At 35.3% G+C, this 16,495-nt stretch overlaps 1 protein-coding gene across 18 annotated transcripts in view; it reads left to right on the top strand.

Annotated features, from left to right (window-relative positions):
- Positions 1 to 16,495, top strand: part of ARID1B (AT-rich interaction domain 1B) — a 426,965-nt gene that overhangs the window by 359,973 nt on the left and 50,497 nt on the right. For 9 of the 18 annotated variants that reach the window (XM_087969691.1, XM_087969738.1, XM_087969708.1 and 6 more), the window contains one exon: positions 1,548 to 1,676. The exons of the other annotated variants lie outside the window; for them this stretch is intronic. In XM_087969691.1, the coding sequence (XP_087825817.1) occupies positions 1,548 to 1,676 (129 nt within the window). The remainder of the gene's footprint in view (positions 1 to 1,547; positions 1,677 to 16,495) is intronic. 18 annotated transcript variants of the gene reach the window in all.

The raw sequence follows: 16,495 nt of genomic DNA, 5'->3' as shown, positions 1-16,495 counted from the left end.
CTTTCAGAACATTTATATGCAGCCGTTGGCAAAGGAACTTAAGCCATTGTCAATACAACCAACCTTTGTAAATTAATCAGAATATCTGATTGGCATCTGCCATCCTGAGTAACAAAGTGGGTCCAGCATCTAGACTCAAGTTCTCTGGACATTTTAGAATAAGGAAACTCAAGTCATCTATTCTATTTCTAGGTCCAATAACCACAGCGTCCTCCTTCTGGAATAATATTTTCAGACCCTTAAACTGTTAATTGAATTGAAGTTTGTTAAGATCTACAAAAATGCAAAGACTGTGTTTGCAAATGCTGTCCTTCCCCCAGAGGCACCTATTGCAAATGAATTCATGTTCTTGGTTGTATCTTTTGGTTTCACTGTGTTAATAGTAAAAATATCATTAAGAGAAAAATGAATTTCATGATTACTTTGCAAAACAGTGTTACTATTATATGCATCTGTATATTTAATGCATGCATATAAAACAGCATGCATATTTATAATACTTGAAAAAGTATAAACATTAGATATTCATTTTTTTTTAAAAAAGCATTCATTGCATTACATATACATTACCAGTAAGTGCTCAAAATGCAGATAATCCCATTACTACCAGAAAGGGTAAGAATATTTTATTAGAATGCTTGACCTTTATTTTATTACTTTAAGAATGTATATCTTGTTTGAACTGTGAGGAATATAATTTATAAAAGCGCAATTTAGTTTTTGTTAATGTCTGCTCTTAATATGTAAAACCAACAGTTTTATAAAAATAACTGAAAGCCTGTGCAATTTAGCAGGCCAGTGGGTTTAGTGTTCTTTTTTTTTTTGCTTTGAACAATCCATATTTTTCAGAAGTGAAAACTAGATGTAAAAAACAAAAATAACTCTTAATTTTAAAAGAAGGCCATTTGCAGTAAAATCAAGTGTTGCATTTCACAGCATCATTTGTGATATAAATAATTATAATTAATGTAAGATATATGTAGCATTTAGGTTCATAAATGAGGCATCTTGCAACTCCATTTTTTTTTTTTTAGAATTTTCTTTTCAGTTTCTATTTTCTATGATACGGTACTTCGTATTGTTTTCATCTCCTCCTCTTTTACTCTTTACCTGTAGAAAGACTAAGGCATTACTATACTTTTATTACAAAAGAAAACATCTGTAGGGAGTTTTCAGGAGGCAACTAGATTTATATTCCTTGCAGAAAAATCCTTCCATTCCCCACTATCCTGTCAGAGCTGAAAAAGCTTCTTGGATGAGAAGGGAAATGTCTTCCAAGAAAAAAAAAAAGGAAGTCCAGTTGCCTCCTGAAAAAGCACCCTTGGGACAACGATAACCTGGATGACCAAGAATCTCTACAGACATCTGTAGGGAGTATGAGATGAACCCCATCATTTAAGGCTATGGAAGAACCACATTTTTCTCCTTATTGCCAGAGAGTAAGAAAAAGAATATGGCTGTTTTCCAAACAAGAAGAATCCTGCCATCAGGTCCAAGCTTGTAGTCCAATACAAATCCAAAGAAGTTGTTCTTTTGTTCTGCTTTAGGCCACCATACATTCGGTCGCCTGCTTATCCCAGCCAGTCTGGGGCTGGCGGACGCCCCATGTTTTCTTCACAGCACCCCAACTATGGCAACGCTCAGGGTCCCATGATGCATCAGCCTGACCAGTACGGGTAGGTAGCCGTATCAACTGGACTTGCTGTGGAATCTTGACAGATTTTTTTTTCTGTACTGCCATTTAGCTGCCATTTGGCTACCAAAAGCACCCAAGAGCAAATATACTACTCGCATTGGAAAAGGAGTTTGGTTTTTGTTTTACTAACTGTGTCAGATATGATTTTTAAAATCTGCATGTCACCTGTACTGCATGGCTTGTGGCATGGCTTTTTCCCTTCATGCTCGAAAGGGAAGGCAAGATTCTCATCGGCTGAAAATGAATTAATTTTTCTGCACCATTACCCATCCTCCATTTTTTTTCATCAATGTCTAGGAGCAATACCACAAAACACTGATATTTCCATGACTGTATTGTTGATAATCATCACATTTCATTTCTCCCCTGGAGTAAAACATTTACTTTTTGACAGGAAAAGAATATTGCAGAAGCTAAGTTAATAAAAGGCTTATACAGAGTGCCATGATATCAACATTTAGACAGTTTTTTTCAAGCAGGTGGGGATAACTTACTAATTCCTCCACCAAACAGAGTAACGTGAACTTGCTAGTGTGTATCTAACTGAGGTAGAGAAAATTATTTTCTAATTATTATCTTCTTATCCCATAACTTTCCTATTATAAGATTTGTGGGCTTTATTTTTGCAACACTTACTAACCCAACACCCTTATAACTTAGTTTCAAAACATAAGTTTTTTACTTCATAATTAAAGGGTTAGCCACCTGGAAAACTCAAGATTTTTTTCATCCTGGTTCTGCTAATAACTCAGTACCACCACCACTAAGGAAATCAAGACAAATTATTACAATGTTTTGTGAGAAGTTTATTTGCATCAGTGTCTGTGTATACAGACAAACAGGCAAAATTCCTCCTTGGAGAGCTTTTGAAGGTTATTCAAAGTGGAGTGTGTGTGTGTGTGTTTACATATTGCAAAACCTGTGAAATCATTTTATAAATAAAATAGGTAAGTTCCATATGGGATGATCACTTGAAAATCAGTGTTGCTGAGAAGTATATTCAAGGGATATTTGCACTAAAACTGGGGACATTTAAATTTCTCCAAGGGATGCAATGTAATCCAGGCTCTTGCAAAATCAGGAAATCCATTTAGTTTCAGAAAGCAAGTTTGGTTTTGTTTTTTTCCTTGGCAAGGCACCTTAAATAAGTTTATTAACTTTAAATAGCATGCATCAGAGCAGATTCAATTCTACTGAGGCAGAAAATCAGTGCTAGCTAACCAGAACTTGGAGGGTCAAGATTTGAGATTTTGATGGTTATATCCTTTATCTTGATAAAGAAGTTTCTTTTCTAATTTTCATCAAAGATTTAACATACAGCATTTTTATATGTAGTCATCAGTCTCATTCTATTCAGTGAAGTTTACTCCCAGGCAAGTGACTGTATAATTGCACTTAAAAACACAGTTCAGACATTTCTATGTATTAATAATATATTCGACATTCTACCATATTGTGTTATTTCTGGGATAACAAGATTTAAAAGGGAATATTTGTAGCTGAGGGTTGAAATGAGGGATCCTTGGTTCCCTCTGAGCTTGCTTGTTTTTTTTGCAGAGGTTTCATTACCTTAACTAGGTAACATCATCAGTGCTAGTAAGGAGTGCTGTTTGCTGCTAGTATATATTCTGTTGCCTTGTCTGTCTGTCTGGGTGGGTGTGGACTTAAGAGATTCTTTTGTTGGATTGTTTACTGAATGCTCTTTGGCAGTTTCTTGATTGGGGTATTGCTTACTTGATTGGTGGTCTGAAGTTAACCTTGAAGTTAATGGATGCTAATCTGAGTGCTGATTACTGGTGAAGGAGTGCTGGAGTCATTTTGTTCTATTTTGGGCTCCTTACTAGTACTGATGATACTATCTAGTTAGGGTAATGAAATGTCTGCAAGAAAACAAGCAAGTTCAGAGAGCACCAAGGGCCTCTCATAACAAGATTATTTTTGTTCCTGAAAAATGTAGGTTTCTAGTTTATTGAGTGCTATATTTTTATACATATAGCAGAGGTGGTATTCAGCAGATTCTGACCAGTTCTGGAGAACCGGTAGCAGAAATTTTGAGTAGTTTGGAGAACCGGCAAATACCACCTCTGACTGGAGATTTTACTGTATCCTTCCCCTGCCATGCCCACCGAACTGGTAGTAAAAAAAAAATTGAATCCCATTACTGACATATAGTTGTGTAACTTCCAACCATAACCTTCATAGTTGGACAATTTTCCCCCTTCCCTCTGAAAACAGATATTTCTAACCCCTTGAGTCACAAGATTTAAGAATTATAATTTGCAAATGATTAATATAAGTTCAATTTAATATATAAATTCAATTTAATATAAATTCAGTACAATCCATTCAGAATTGCTGTTTGCAGTTTATTTTATTCCCTGGGATTTATTTATTTTGTTTTGGGTTTGGTTTGAATACTGTGGATCTTATGTAATCAAAGCACCACTTTAACTACAGTATAGCCCAGTCCTGTTTAAAGAATTTCTTCTCTGTACTGGTGGTAGTTTGAAACATTATTCCAAATAATAAGTTTGCTCTTAAGGAGCAGGAAATAACCTTGAAAAAGCAAGGTGTCATAAAGAGTTAAATTGATTTCCTTTTTTCTTTCCTCCACCCCTACAAAGACATTTAGAAGCTGTATATAATGGATAAGGAGAGTATGCTCAGATGTGACAAATCTCTGCAATTACCATGGAAGGATACAGTGAGTGCACTATAAAAATGAAGGATGGCAGCAAGAAGTGAGATTAGGCTTTCTCAACTGTTTAGACATGAAGAAGTAATAAAGGCAATAAAGTTGAAATTAATTTTTTAAGGGTTTACCAATTTTGAATGTCTCTGGATGAGTATCCAGGTTGAGACACACTGGTTCAGATGGACATTGTTGAGTCCACACATTGTAGCTTTTAACATTTCTAAAAGAAATGTTTTTAGTTTTGTGATGTTAATAAACTCCTTTAAACAAATGGAAGACATATACTTGTTTTCCCCCTCCCTCCTACCACAGGACTGTTTATTGAATAGGAAGCACGGATAGCATTTGTTAGTATAAATCGGCATCTTACCATGGCAAATAAATGAACACTATCTTAGAAAGGAAATATGCAATAAAGCTGTATCAAATTATGCATAGCGGAGTACATTGATAAGGTTTACTTATAATACATTGTAGATTCTGATGAAGCGCAATGGAAAATTCAGGACAAATAAAAGAAAATAACTTTTACCACAGCCCATAATCAAACTAAAATATAGTGATGTTGACCAATTTGGATGTTTCTAAAGTTGAGGCTATGAATGCTATTAAACATGAACATAGCATATTATTTTCAGTATCCAAGCACCTGGTTCATATACCACAGTAAACTTCTGTAAGAATTCATTCCAATTTTTTTAAGTGATTTCATTTACGATACCAGCCACAAATCAGCAAACCATAATGTGTATTAAGAGATTGTTTTAACTAGGTTGCTGTATATCAGTTATCAGGGAATATGAACAAGATCTTTCTTATGAATTTCACCTTTGGCGTACAGATTATAGCTATTCATAATGGGGTGGGGGGAAGGATGTGGGACTACATAGGCCTTGAGACAGCACTAACAGAATTCTAATAAAAGTTGCATTTTTATTTTTAAATGAACCACTTATGTGCCCTGCAATGGCTACTAAGCAGTTTTCACTGTCAGAAAGGGGCAATCTTTTTCTGATGCCATTCATGCTTCATCTCGGTTGCAGTTAAAGTCTGATTTAGATGTTTCCTAAAGTCATGGAAACAAATGGTGAGAAGCCATGGTTGTTTGTGTGATTGTCCAGACACTTGTATTGCTGTTAAACAAATACTGAAGTCCTTAGGAAGTTGGGCTAAGATATGTTCCTCTCCTTGCAAGACATTTCTAGAGGCCTTGTTGGAGTTGGGCTGGTTTTACTACTGGCTGCAGCTGCTTGTCCCACAGGGTGCTGCTGGAGGATTCCTATTTAGAAATTGACAGGTCTTCCTTGGGGAAATAAGACATGAAAATCTGTGCTCAAGCAAGGAAACAGGCATTTCTCTGTCGCCTGAGGATCAAATTTCATTGTAACTGAACATGTATCATGCTCTTGATTCTTTCTTGTACATCACATATCACTGTCACACATATGCCTGCTGCATTCTCAGGCTTCTGTTCTTCACGTGCCAACTTGCGGTTGAGATTTGATGAAGCGTTACATCAGGCAATGAAAGAATGTAAGGCATTTTGAGGAAATAATATGCCAATAGCCAGGGTCTGAAACAAGGAGAACCACGGATGTAATCACTTTTGTTCAGCTTGATGGCCTTAGTGGTAGTGAAGTGGTGATATAATAAATCTATGCAATGTGATGCTGAAATTCCAATCAGGTTATTAAAAAATAATATAGCACTTTTTTTCTTATATACACTTCTGTAAATGCAAATGAATGGATTGTTTTTAGTATGGATGAGTATTCAGAGTTTTGCAGCGTTAATTCAGCACCAGAAAAATAAACACAGTTGGCCGATGCTTCATTTAACATCTTTATAAACATAATAAGTAGATTTTACAAACCAGTTGTAGATTTCTCCAACATGGAGCAAACTCAAGCAGAAACATGTTGCAAGTTCAGAGCAGAGCTCCAGTCTTCAGCAAGCAAGTTGGTTTCTCTTTTACTTTAGTTCAGCAGGCAAGCAAGAGGAGAGAAGCAGTTTCATTTCCAATAGATAGACTCAGAGCTCAACATAGCTTCAGAACTGCAGAGCTTTAGTGCTCCCTAGAGCACTAAAAATCTCCACAGACTGTTCTCATCCTCGACATTCATATTTTGATCTGTTACCATCAGGGAGGCGTTTATAGGTGTCTTAAAATGACGACTAATAGATTGAGAAACAGTTTCTTTTCCAAGGCAGTAATTGTCTTGAATCAAACAGTGCATTTGTGATATTATTGTTATTGTTATTGTATTTTATTTTTTAAAACTTTGTAGTGTGATTGTGATGTGGTGTTTGGGGCACTGTGCTGGAGTAGCTTTCAAATTTTATTGTATTCGTGGAATGCAATGACAATAAAAGTATTCTATTCTTAACATAGCTGCAGAGTTGCAGAGCTTAATATAGCCACTTTAGGCTACTTCTAGTTTCAGTTTCCTAAGCTACTTTTAGTTTCAGTTTCCAAACTGTCCTCATTGGCTGATTTAGTTGCTATGCCTATTCATTGGCTGACCTTGTTACCAAGCTCTATTCCAGTTCATGAATATACTCTGAAAATGAGTGCAGAATACAAATTCTCTTTGTATAAAGTTAACAGATCCTGTGTGTGTGCAAAATAGAGAGGGTGGGAGCATGCACGTGTGCATACACGTGCTATGTATGTATACATATGCATGCACACACACAAACACATACACAAATATTTCTTTACGGACAACTGAGTCCTATCAGCATTATCTGGTGCTGTGTTTCTGTTTGTAATTCATATTTCATATTGCTGTTGCTGGCAAAGCACTTTTTCACATTCCTCCAGAGTCCTGTGCGTGTAAGACTGCTGATGGACCAACAGCCATTGGCAAGGAAATATTGTTAACAGACATAATACATTTATGTGTCAAAGGGAAGAAGTAGGGCAAAAAGTTTTAGAAGGCAATATACTTGTGTTGAATTTGATACGGCTCTGTTTTTTCCTCTACTGAATGGATAGGTTTACATAAAACTCTGGCTGATACAATCCATTTCATCTTATTGCTTGATTTGAGATTACAATTTTAAAAGCAACTCATATCATGCACATTTAATACAGCGAAAGAAGTTGAAGCGTGTAATGAATTTATATGAGATCTGCAGTTGCTGTTTCTTTTTAGTTTCTGCACTAGTTAAATATGAAGTTTATTTTCCAATTTTTTCCATAAGAAGTTTACTTTTTCTCACCATATTTGTCCTGATGTGTATATAGTAAGCAAATTTTTTAGATGCAAAACTGGAGAATGATTTCCCACATTAAACCAATCTCCTGATTTATATAAATGAGTGTATTTTTTTAACCAGGAAGAACTTCTAGTAGTGTAGCAAATCATAGTTGTTATAGTTAATTTTGAATTCAATTTTCACTGACTGATAACTAGGAAGAGGGAAGGCTTATCAAATTCGACAAGACACGAAATTGGGTAGATTTATGTAAAAGAAGACACAAATTTGAAAGCAATACTGGTCGGTGGGAAAAAAGGCTGAAAACAACAGAATAAAACTTCACAAAGAACTGGAGTTGTTTATCACATGGACCGATATAAAATAAGAGATATCTATATTGGCAGTAATCAAGATTGCGATTTTAGAATAAAACCTGCTTCCAAACAAATTATGAATGGGTATTGCTTCATCAGCCAAAATGTATTTTCCAAATTACAGGAAAACTGTTTTACATTATTCTAGCATTATTGGTCAGTTTTCTTCCATTTTGTGTCCAGTTCTATGGATTTTATTTTAAGGAGGATTGAGACAAACTAGAACAGATTCTGAGAGAACAGGCAAGAAAATAGATTTCTAGAAGCCATGTTACTTGAAAAAAAAATTGGGAATATTTAACTTTGAGAAGACTGGAATGACATATACTAGCACTTTACAGGTATCTGAAAATATGTCAGAAGAAAACCAGGACCTGATCTTTATTATCTTATCATGTCCAGAGCATATTATGTAATAATGGATGTAAGTTATTTGGAGGCAGAGTTTGATTAAATATTAGTATGGATTTCCTAAATGTAAAAATAAATTAAAATTAAATTAATACCTCAGAGAGGTGGGACTCCTCTGTATTATGCTCAAATAGAATCTGGACAACAGTACATCATGGGCATTTTTAACTGCATAAAAAAGAGGCTGGAGTCAATAAGCTAAATAGATCTTTCCAACTAGTCTTTCTATGATTGTGGCATCCTGATTTCTGTACTACTAAATTAAGTCTTTCTGTACATAGAAACCTGTTCTTGCAGTTCCCAAAGTTGATATTCCTAATAGATCTCAGTACAGTATATAAAATTATAATTTTTGTCATTGATGTTACTTGATTGTCTAAGCAATAACTTGCAGTAAAAACAGCTGTATTTTGGCTTCCAAAAATAATCCCCTTGAAAACTCAGTTGGATAACATAGAGTTTGCTTCTTGGCCTAAATTACTGTATGGCATTAGTATGAGCTGTTAAACAGCTGCTGCTCTCTGCCTCAGTGCTGGTTTCAGTTCATTAATGGAGGAATTGATTCCTGCTGTTGAGTGGCTCTCAAAATATGTACATGCTTGTTCCTATCTGGTTTTTTTAACAGATGTACAAGTGATATTTTTTTAACAAAAGAGAGAGAGAGAGACAGAGGCAGAGGCAGAGGCAGGTTGGCCCAGCATTTCCTTTCATCTTTTCCGTTCATTTTTAATAGGAGTATCTGCACTGTTTTATATATTATATATATTATAAATTACACACACCACTGTTATCTTTTATTTGGGTGTTTTAGGAAATAATTAAGTCTCCTAAGCAAATTTTAAATGTGTAGGTAAAATAAATGACTTTTATATATTGTCATATATTTTTTTAATGATTTGAGGCTGCCCAACCTCTGAACAGTTCTGGACAGCCCTAGACCAGGCGAGAAGGCTAATTCAGTATCACACATAGAGAGACACAACCTATAGCCATCCTGTCCCAAGATCTGGATGAACCATGTTTTTAATAGTTTCAGAAAATCATTAAAGTAGGAGCAATAAAACTCTCTGGTGGAATGTTACACCAGAAGACAAATGCCATAACCAATTAAATAAAATCCCTGTACAAAATTAAATCCCTATAAAAAAAATATCAGGAAAATGCAAAAAGATTATTTGCTCACAGGTACAGTAAGAAAGGACCTTATTCCAATGATACCGTTTTTTGTTCTCAGTATAACTGTTGTACTATATCAAAAGTGACATAATTTCATAAAAGTAGTTGAGAATTGGAAAAAAAATGACAGTAATGGAGTAGAGAAGCAACATGGATTAAACGAAGACCATTCCAGGAATGCTTTTACCAACATAATTGATATGTTTTTGTTTTCTATGTTGAGATAGAAACTTAATTCCCTATTGTGTTCATAAAGTGAGAATTGTGGGTTTGGATAAAATTGGGGCCACCTGTTTTTCAGTTATGCATTTGTATACCTCATAAACAAATGTTTTGGTTTAGATTGCTTTCTCAGAATTACAATATAAATTCACAAATCCAGTAAAATCTGCAAATCTAAGATATTTTGCTTATAACTTGCTTTTAGAAATACACACACACATATACATACATACATACATACATACATACATACATACATACATACAAACATACATACAAACATACATACATACATTTCTGATGTTTTCACAGAAAATACCCAGATGCTTCCCCTTTTGATATATGTAAGTTTTACAATTTATTTAGTATAATTTTATTAAGAAAAGGACATATTTATGTCCTTTTCTTAATAAAGGATATTACTATACATTATGTAATGTATACTAATATCCACATGACAGCAAATTAATCTATTAGTTTGACTTTAGGAAACCCAATTTTTCCAATTATCCCTAAAGCTATTTGTAATTCACAGGGTTGATTGACAGGTCAGTGTACTTTTACACCAACCAGTAACTAGTGTTCAATCAGTGAAACATTCTTAAATAGAAAGATATAAACCATAGCAAACAACATAAAATCTAAACAGAGAATATTATAGCAAATAAGATCAAAAAGAAGGGCACCAGTATAAACAGGTATCAGTAAATTATTAATATTTTAAAATGTGAAAAAAAGTTCATTATATCTCTGGGAAAAAATATTATAATGTCTTCATCTTCTGCAGAAAATACTGCAACGTAAGCATGAAAGCAGCTCTTTGAGGAGGGCATTCTACCATAGGACATGGCCATAGATAATCCACAATTTATGACCATAAAGGGGATAGGAACATTTTTCATTAAGCAGTATGGTCATTAAGTGAGACATCACATGACCACACATTAATTTACTAGCTTTTTTTACTGCAGTATTGATAAATGAGATACCATGTGATTATAATTTACAGCCTCCTTATTGGCTTCCCCATTGTCATGGCCGCAGAGCCATATTCCGAGATGTGGGTGGAATTGGGTTTCACTGGGTACTGCATCCTAGTGATTTGATAGCCACTGAGTAGACTCTCCTCAGCCAGCACTGATCCTTCTTTAGTTAACATAGGTGCCAAGAAAACAGGGCAAACTCTTCCAGCCTGAAAAAATAAGTGTCACACAAGCAGCAGAAAGATGCTGACTCTGCAAGCAATACCTCATTATTGGCAACCATTGAGCAGGGACTGCTCCGGCTGCATATGCTCGCCAGGAAAGGATTTAATCCCACAGAGTGTACCTTCCATTCCTTGGAAGCATCTTCAGCATCTGACTTTGTGATTCATGAATTCCTATTCTTGGTGCTTTCATTTTGACATTGGTTTATTACTGACCAAGTTTCTGATTCATCTCTTAGTACTTTTCAAGTTATATTGTGGTATTAGATTACTAGAACTATTGAATTACATCTTCTCCTCATCCTCTAGTAAGGTATTGTGCACACAGATACTCTTTCTCCTGCTTCTTCAGTTATTCTTTTGTCTAACTTATGTCTATTTGCTGATGCCTCTCCACACAAACTTTCCTGGTGTTTTTACAAGTCTCACTGCAAATGTTTTGCTCCTAAACAGAGTGTATATATGTATATTCCTACCCAGCACTTCTGCAAGCCTCATCCCCCACCCCAAGGGCTCACATCCCATATGGACTTCACCTGCTTATTGCCTGTGCATTTTCTCCTTTCACTGGAACCAGGACATGAAATCCATTGACTGCTTGTTAAAAGCTAGCTGGCAAGCCCACAAATTGCAATCCTATGTCTGCAGGAGCCTGCAAGTGTTGTAAATGTTGCCAAATGCTCAAATTGCAATCATGTGACTATGGGGGTGGTACATTGGTTATAACATTGAGAACAAATTGTGTCATTTTTTTCAGTGCCTTGGTAACTTTGAATTGTCATTAAAACGAATGGTCTTAAGTTGAGGATTGCCAGTGGTAAAAATTCCTCTTCCCACTTGGCCTGATTGTGTGGAGATATCTTAAGCATTTCAAGTAAAACTGAAGCTGTTCCATCAGAGAGCCTGTCCCAACCCTTTGGGGTTTTGTAAGCTAATACTATCTCTTTGAATTAAGCTCAGAAATGGACTAGCAGCCAGTGCAGTTGTCAGTGTTCTCATTTCATATGATTGCATCTGCCAATTCCACTTAACAATGCAGTCGCTATAAATATTGGAATGTGCTGAAATGAGTAGATTGACATTTGAAATTAGAGAACAAGAGGATAAACAATTTTATAAAATTTGGGATCTATTCTATCAATGGTTAGACAATAAAATACAGTAATGAAATATGTAGACGTTTAGAAAATAATAAATATATAAAGATGTACTTCTTATTATATCTACAAAATGATTTTAGGATAGATTTGGGGTGATAATATGAGCTGTTATAAAATAAACTAAGTCAAATGCTTGATTAATAATGATACTAAGGTATTTAATTTTTGATTGACAATATGAGATTATATGTAATGTAATTGTAATTGAAGACTACGAAATGGAAGCACAAAACAATTTGTAAACCAACCGGCACACTGTATGTACACCTATGGAAGATAGCTTGATGTTTTTATGTTTTGTTTGTTTATGTTTGTTTTTAAAAACCAATAAAAATTAAAAACAACAACAACAATGCAGTTGCTATATTTTTAACTTGTTGAAGAAAGGCAGTCCCTCTTATAAGAAGCTTAGCTTGCAAAATTATATTTATCTGTGTGGTTATAATTGTTAGATGTAGTCTAAATTGATAAAAGTCTCATAAGATTCCAAGGCTTTAGCGATCATGCTGGATTCAGAAGTACTCCAAATTATGTGCCTGTTCCCTAGGGACTGTGTACAACAGGATAGATACTGCTCAGCCAGGTAGAAACCATGACAAAGAGTGCTTTTGTCTAGCTGCAGCTGATGCACCAGTACATGGAGTAGAAGGATTTCTCAATCATTCATGCTCCTATTACCAACTAGTGGAATTATGCAGTGTAATCTACCTGGAACTACTCTGAAAGACCACTCAGAAACTGCAGTTGGTGCAAAATTTAACAGTCCTTATATTAATGCCAATCGAGCAAATTGGCTACCAGTACATTTATGGGTACAATTAGTGCTGATTTTGATCTATGAAGCTATATTTGGCTTAGTGCTGAGATCCCTATAGAATCATCTTCTCCAGCAGAGTGCTGGTGCATGTGTTCTGCAAAATTGCTATCTTTCTCCGCTTCCAAGAGGTTGGGAAGACTAAGGCCAGAAGGTGCTGTTTTTTTTCATCATTGCCCTGTATCAAGGAACAGCCTCTCCTTAGGGAGAAGACTTGCTCCAATGGTGATTGTTTTGCAAAACCCGGTTAAGACCGTTTTATCACAGCATATTTTAGCTTTGTTTAAGCAGTTGACACTATCGTGTGACTGAACCTGTATGTCCGGTTAACTTAATACTGTATGTGTCTCCGTTTCTATTTATTGCTTCTCTGTGTCAGTTATTCTATATTTTTGAATTGTATACTAATGAATATTTTGATTTGTGATGTATAGTAATACAGGTATTACTAAAACATAATACTGGTAATCTCCCAGTAGAAATTAATCTGTCCCTTCTCTTTGTTAATGTTTCAGAAGACTTAAAAGATGGAGTTATATCAGAAAGCATTCCCTTGAATTTATCATCTCATGATTATTTTCCATTTTATTGAAGAAAGTATCATGTCCAGCTGGTTTACTGTTCATATGGATGTTGTACTGTGAATGTTTGGCTTGGTTTTTATATTTTATATAAGCCATCAAGAGTTTTGGGATTGGAGGATATAAAGATGAAAGATAAAATGGAGCAGAAGAGAGTACAGTAGCACAGTGCAGCATAAAATAAAGTGAAGGTGGGATAGAGAGTGAAGAATGTCTCCCACTTTTAAGGGAAATTCATGCAGAACCTGACAATAATCACTAGGAAAGGACCCTAATTCTAGTTAGTGAGACTTAGTTGGGTAATTATGAAGGACTGTTGGCTAGACTAAAAGCTGAGAAGAAAATTCTCAGGAAAGCAAACCACTTCTGTAATGCTGCCAAGAAAATATTTGGCAGGCATCAACCTTGATTTGAGGGATTTTGTACTTTTAGTGGCTATAGGAATTTGGATCTAACTGTTCTCTCTGTAGTGTAATTTATTTTATTACGTTTAATATCATCTGAGTTGGTTGATTGTAATATATTATTATCTGCTCTGGGATTTTAAAAAATGTGGTCCAAGATACCAATAGAATTAAATTTAGAAAATACAGAGTTAAACCCTTGTTATGATAATTGCTTACCTTTTAACAGATTTTCCTCTATGTATTGATGCATCATTTTTATTGTGTTTTTGCTGCCTTGGCATCCAGCAGCCAACCTGAAGTTATTCTAAAAACTTCAGTACTTAAAATGCCAGCATGGACAAATCATGGTGTCTTTAGAACTTAACCCTGATTCTGAGCCCAGTTTCAAAACAGGTCAACCATCTGACAGAATGGTTGGTATAATAGTAGGACTATCTAAACAATTTAGGACAGCTAATATTATATAAACAAATTTAATATCACAAATACAGAAATGCAGTTCTCCTTCTACTCATCCTGTCCCTTAGGAGCCAACAAGGAGATCATATTGAGACTTGCAGGTGGCAAAGAAAAATTCCAATCCATTGGCAGATGAACAGAAATTGATGCAAGGTAGCATTAGATCCAAAACTGAGAAGAAATAGAGTTGTGTCTTGCTCCTGACAAAAAAAATCATTTGAGTTTTAAGCAGAACTATGAATAACTTGGAAACTGAAGTCAGCCTTAACTGAGATGTATCTCTCTATATGCTAAACTGGAGCCTTTTAAAGAAAACAATTCTGTAAATGCTGTTTGATTATAAATTGTGAATGAATTCCTCCAGAATGGGCTGTAATTCTCAGAATAATTTAGTAGAAATAAGCCTCAGTGAACACAATGGGATGAGCTTATAATAAGCAAATATTGATTTCTATTGCATAGACCATTAATATCAATAGAACATGTCCCTTAAGTTTGAGTCATAACATTACCCAAATCAAAATTTCTTTTTTTAAAGTTCTGTGGAGAGGAAAATGTTAAATGTTTATGCAAACACTATTGACCAATATCTGTTCCATTAAAATTAATGCCACTGATTAAAACAACTAAAATTGTTATTCCCCCTTATTTTCTTGTCTCCATCTCCAGATGATTTGGAATCAAGTCTACTATTCTATACAAATGCAGTGTCATTCTCTGAATAGCGAGTATATTTTCAGAGTGTATTACTATTGATTCTGGATAGCACATTCCCTCTGCCCTTATAGAGCATATGCGCGCACATATCACACCATACTCCCACTGCTCACTTCTTGCTACAGAAGCTAATAGCTAGTACATTTTGGCTACTCGGCAGTAGGTTAAGAGAAGCTGCTGTGCACTGGTTGCTTATTATGATAAAAGCATTTTAGTGAGTTCTTCATGCACAGTCACTAAGCAACCTGCTTCAGGTTAATTCTGTTTACAGTGCTATCAAAAATAACTCTGATAAATGTGGCAGTCATTAGTATTTCATAACAATAGCGTTATCTATACTTCACATCCACTGTCAGGCAAACAAGGGATATTTGCAGTAATATAGCCATGATCACTTGAAAGTCTAGCGGGATCCAAAACACATAAACAGTTTTGTGTTGTCAGGATATGTACATTGAGGAACTCTATATATGTCACTAAATATACAGAAAAATGTAGAAGGCTACTGATTTCTTAGTCATAAGGCTCCAAGTGTTCATTTATCCACAAACTTTCTCTTTCTCTAATTAAAGGAATTAATAAGCGAAAAAACAACCTTGGCTTTTGCCTCAAAAGCTGAAACCAAGCCACAGAGTATTATTGAAAAAGGTATTCTGGTTTTTGACTGAGTCAGCTAACTGGCTTCCAAAAATCTGGACACCCTCTAGAGCACGGGTATCAAACTCGCCGCGTCACGTTACCATCATGTGATGTTTTACGGTGTTTTTCCCTTTGCGGAGCTGGGATGGATGTGGCCTGCGTGTGATGCATCCAGCCCATAGGCCACCAGTTTGACACCTCTGCTGTAGATATATCTTTGTGGCCATCTGTTGGCATTCCAGATTTTTGCAGTCCAGATCTGGCAACTCTCATTTTGACTCGTATTAAGATAGTTTTTTTCTATATTTCATAAGAAACTCTGACTGAGAATTTCAATGTGTGCATGTATTATGCTCTATTATTAATCTAAGTTGGAAATTTCATTAAATGGTTGCTTTCTGAGACAATAACATTAATAAAATGACATAAAAATTAAGCATATTCTTTCCATTCCCCTCCTTTCCTTCTCTCCCATCCTCCTGTCCACCCTTCATTCCTTCCTTCGTCTCTCTCACACACAAACTTGCAACCTCTTGTACTCCACTAGTTGGTAACAATCTGATTTTAGAAAATTCATACTGTGTCCGGGAAGAAAAGCTGCAACAAAATTATATGTATGAGAGACTGTAAGAAAATCCCAGCAGGAAAATATGTTTTCAGATCTCACCTCTGAATTACTCTCATTATAATAACCCATTTGATGGCAGGGTATGACAGATTAGAAGCTTTTTAT

The sequence above is a fragment of the Notechis scutatus genome, chromosome 1 (genome assembly GCF_049901735.1).
Source record: "Notechis scutatus isolate UNSWTSFEM ecotype Mainland chromosome 1, rNotScu1.2, whole genome shotgun sequence".
Classification (NCBI taxonomy): Eukaryota; Metazoa; Chordata; class Lepidosauria; order Squamata; family Elapidae; genus Notechis; species Notechis scutatus.
The sequence above is the reverse complement of the archived record's forward strand: the minus strand, read 5'-3'. Positions and strand labels throughout refer to the sequence as shown.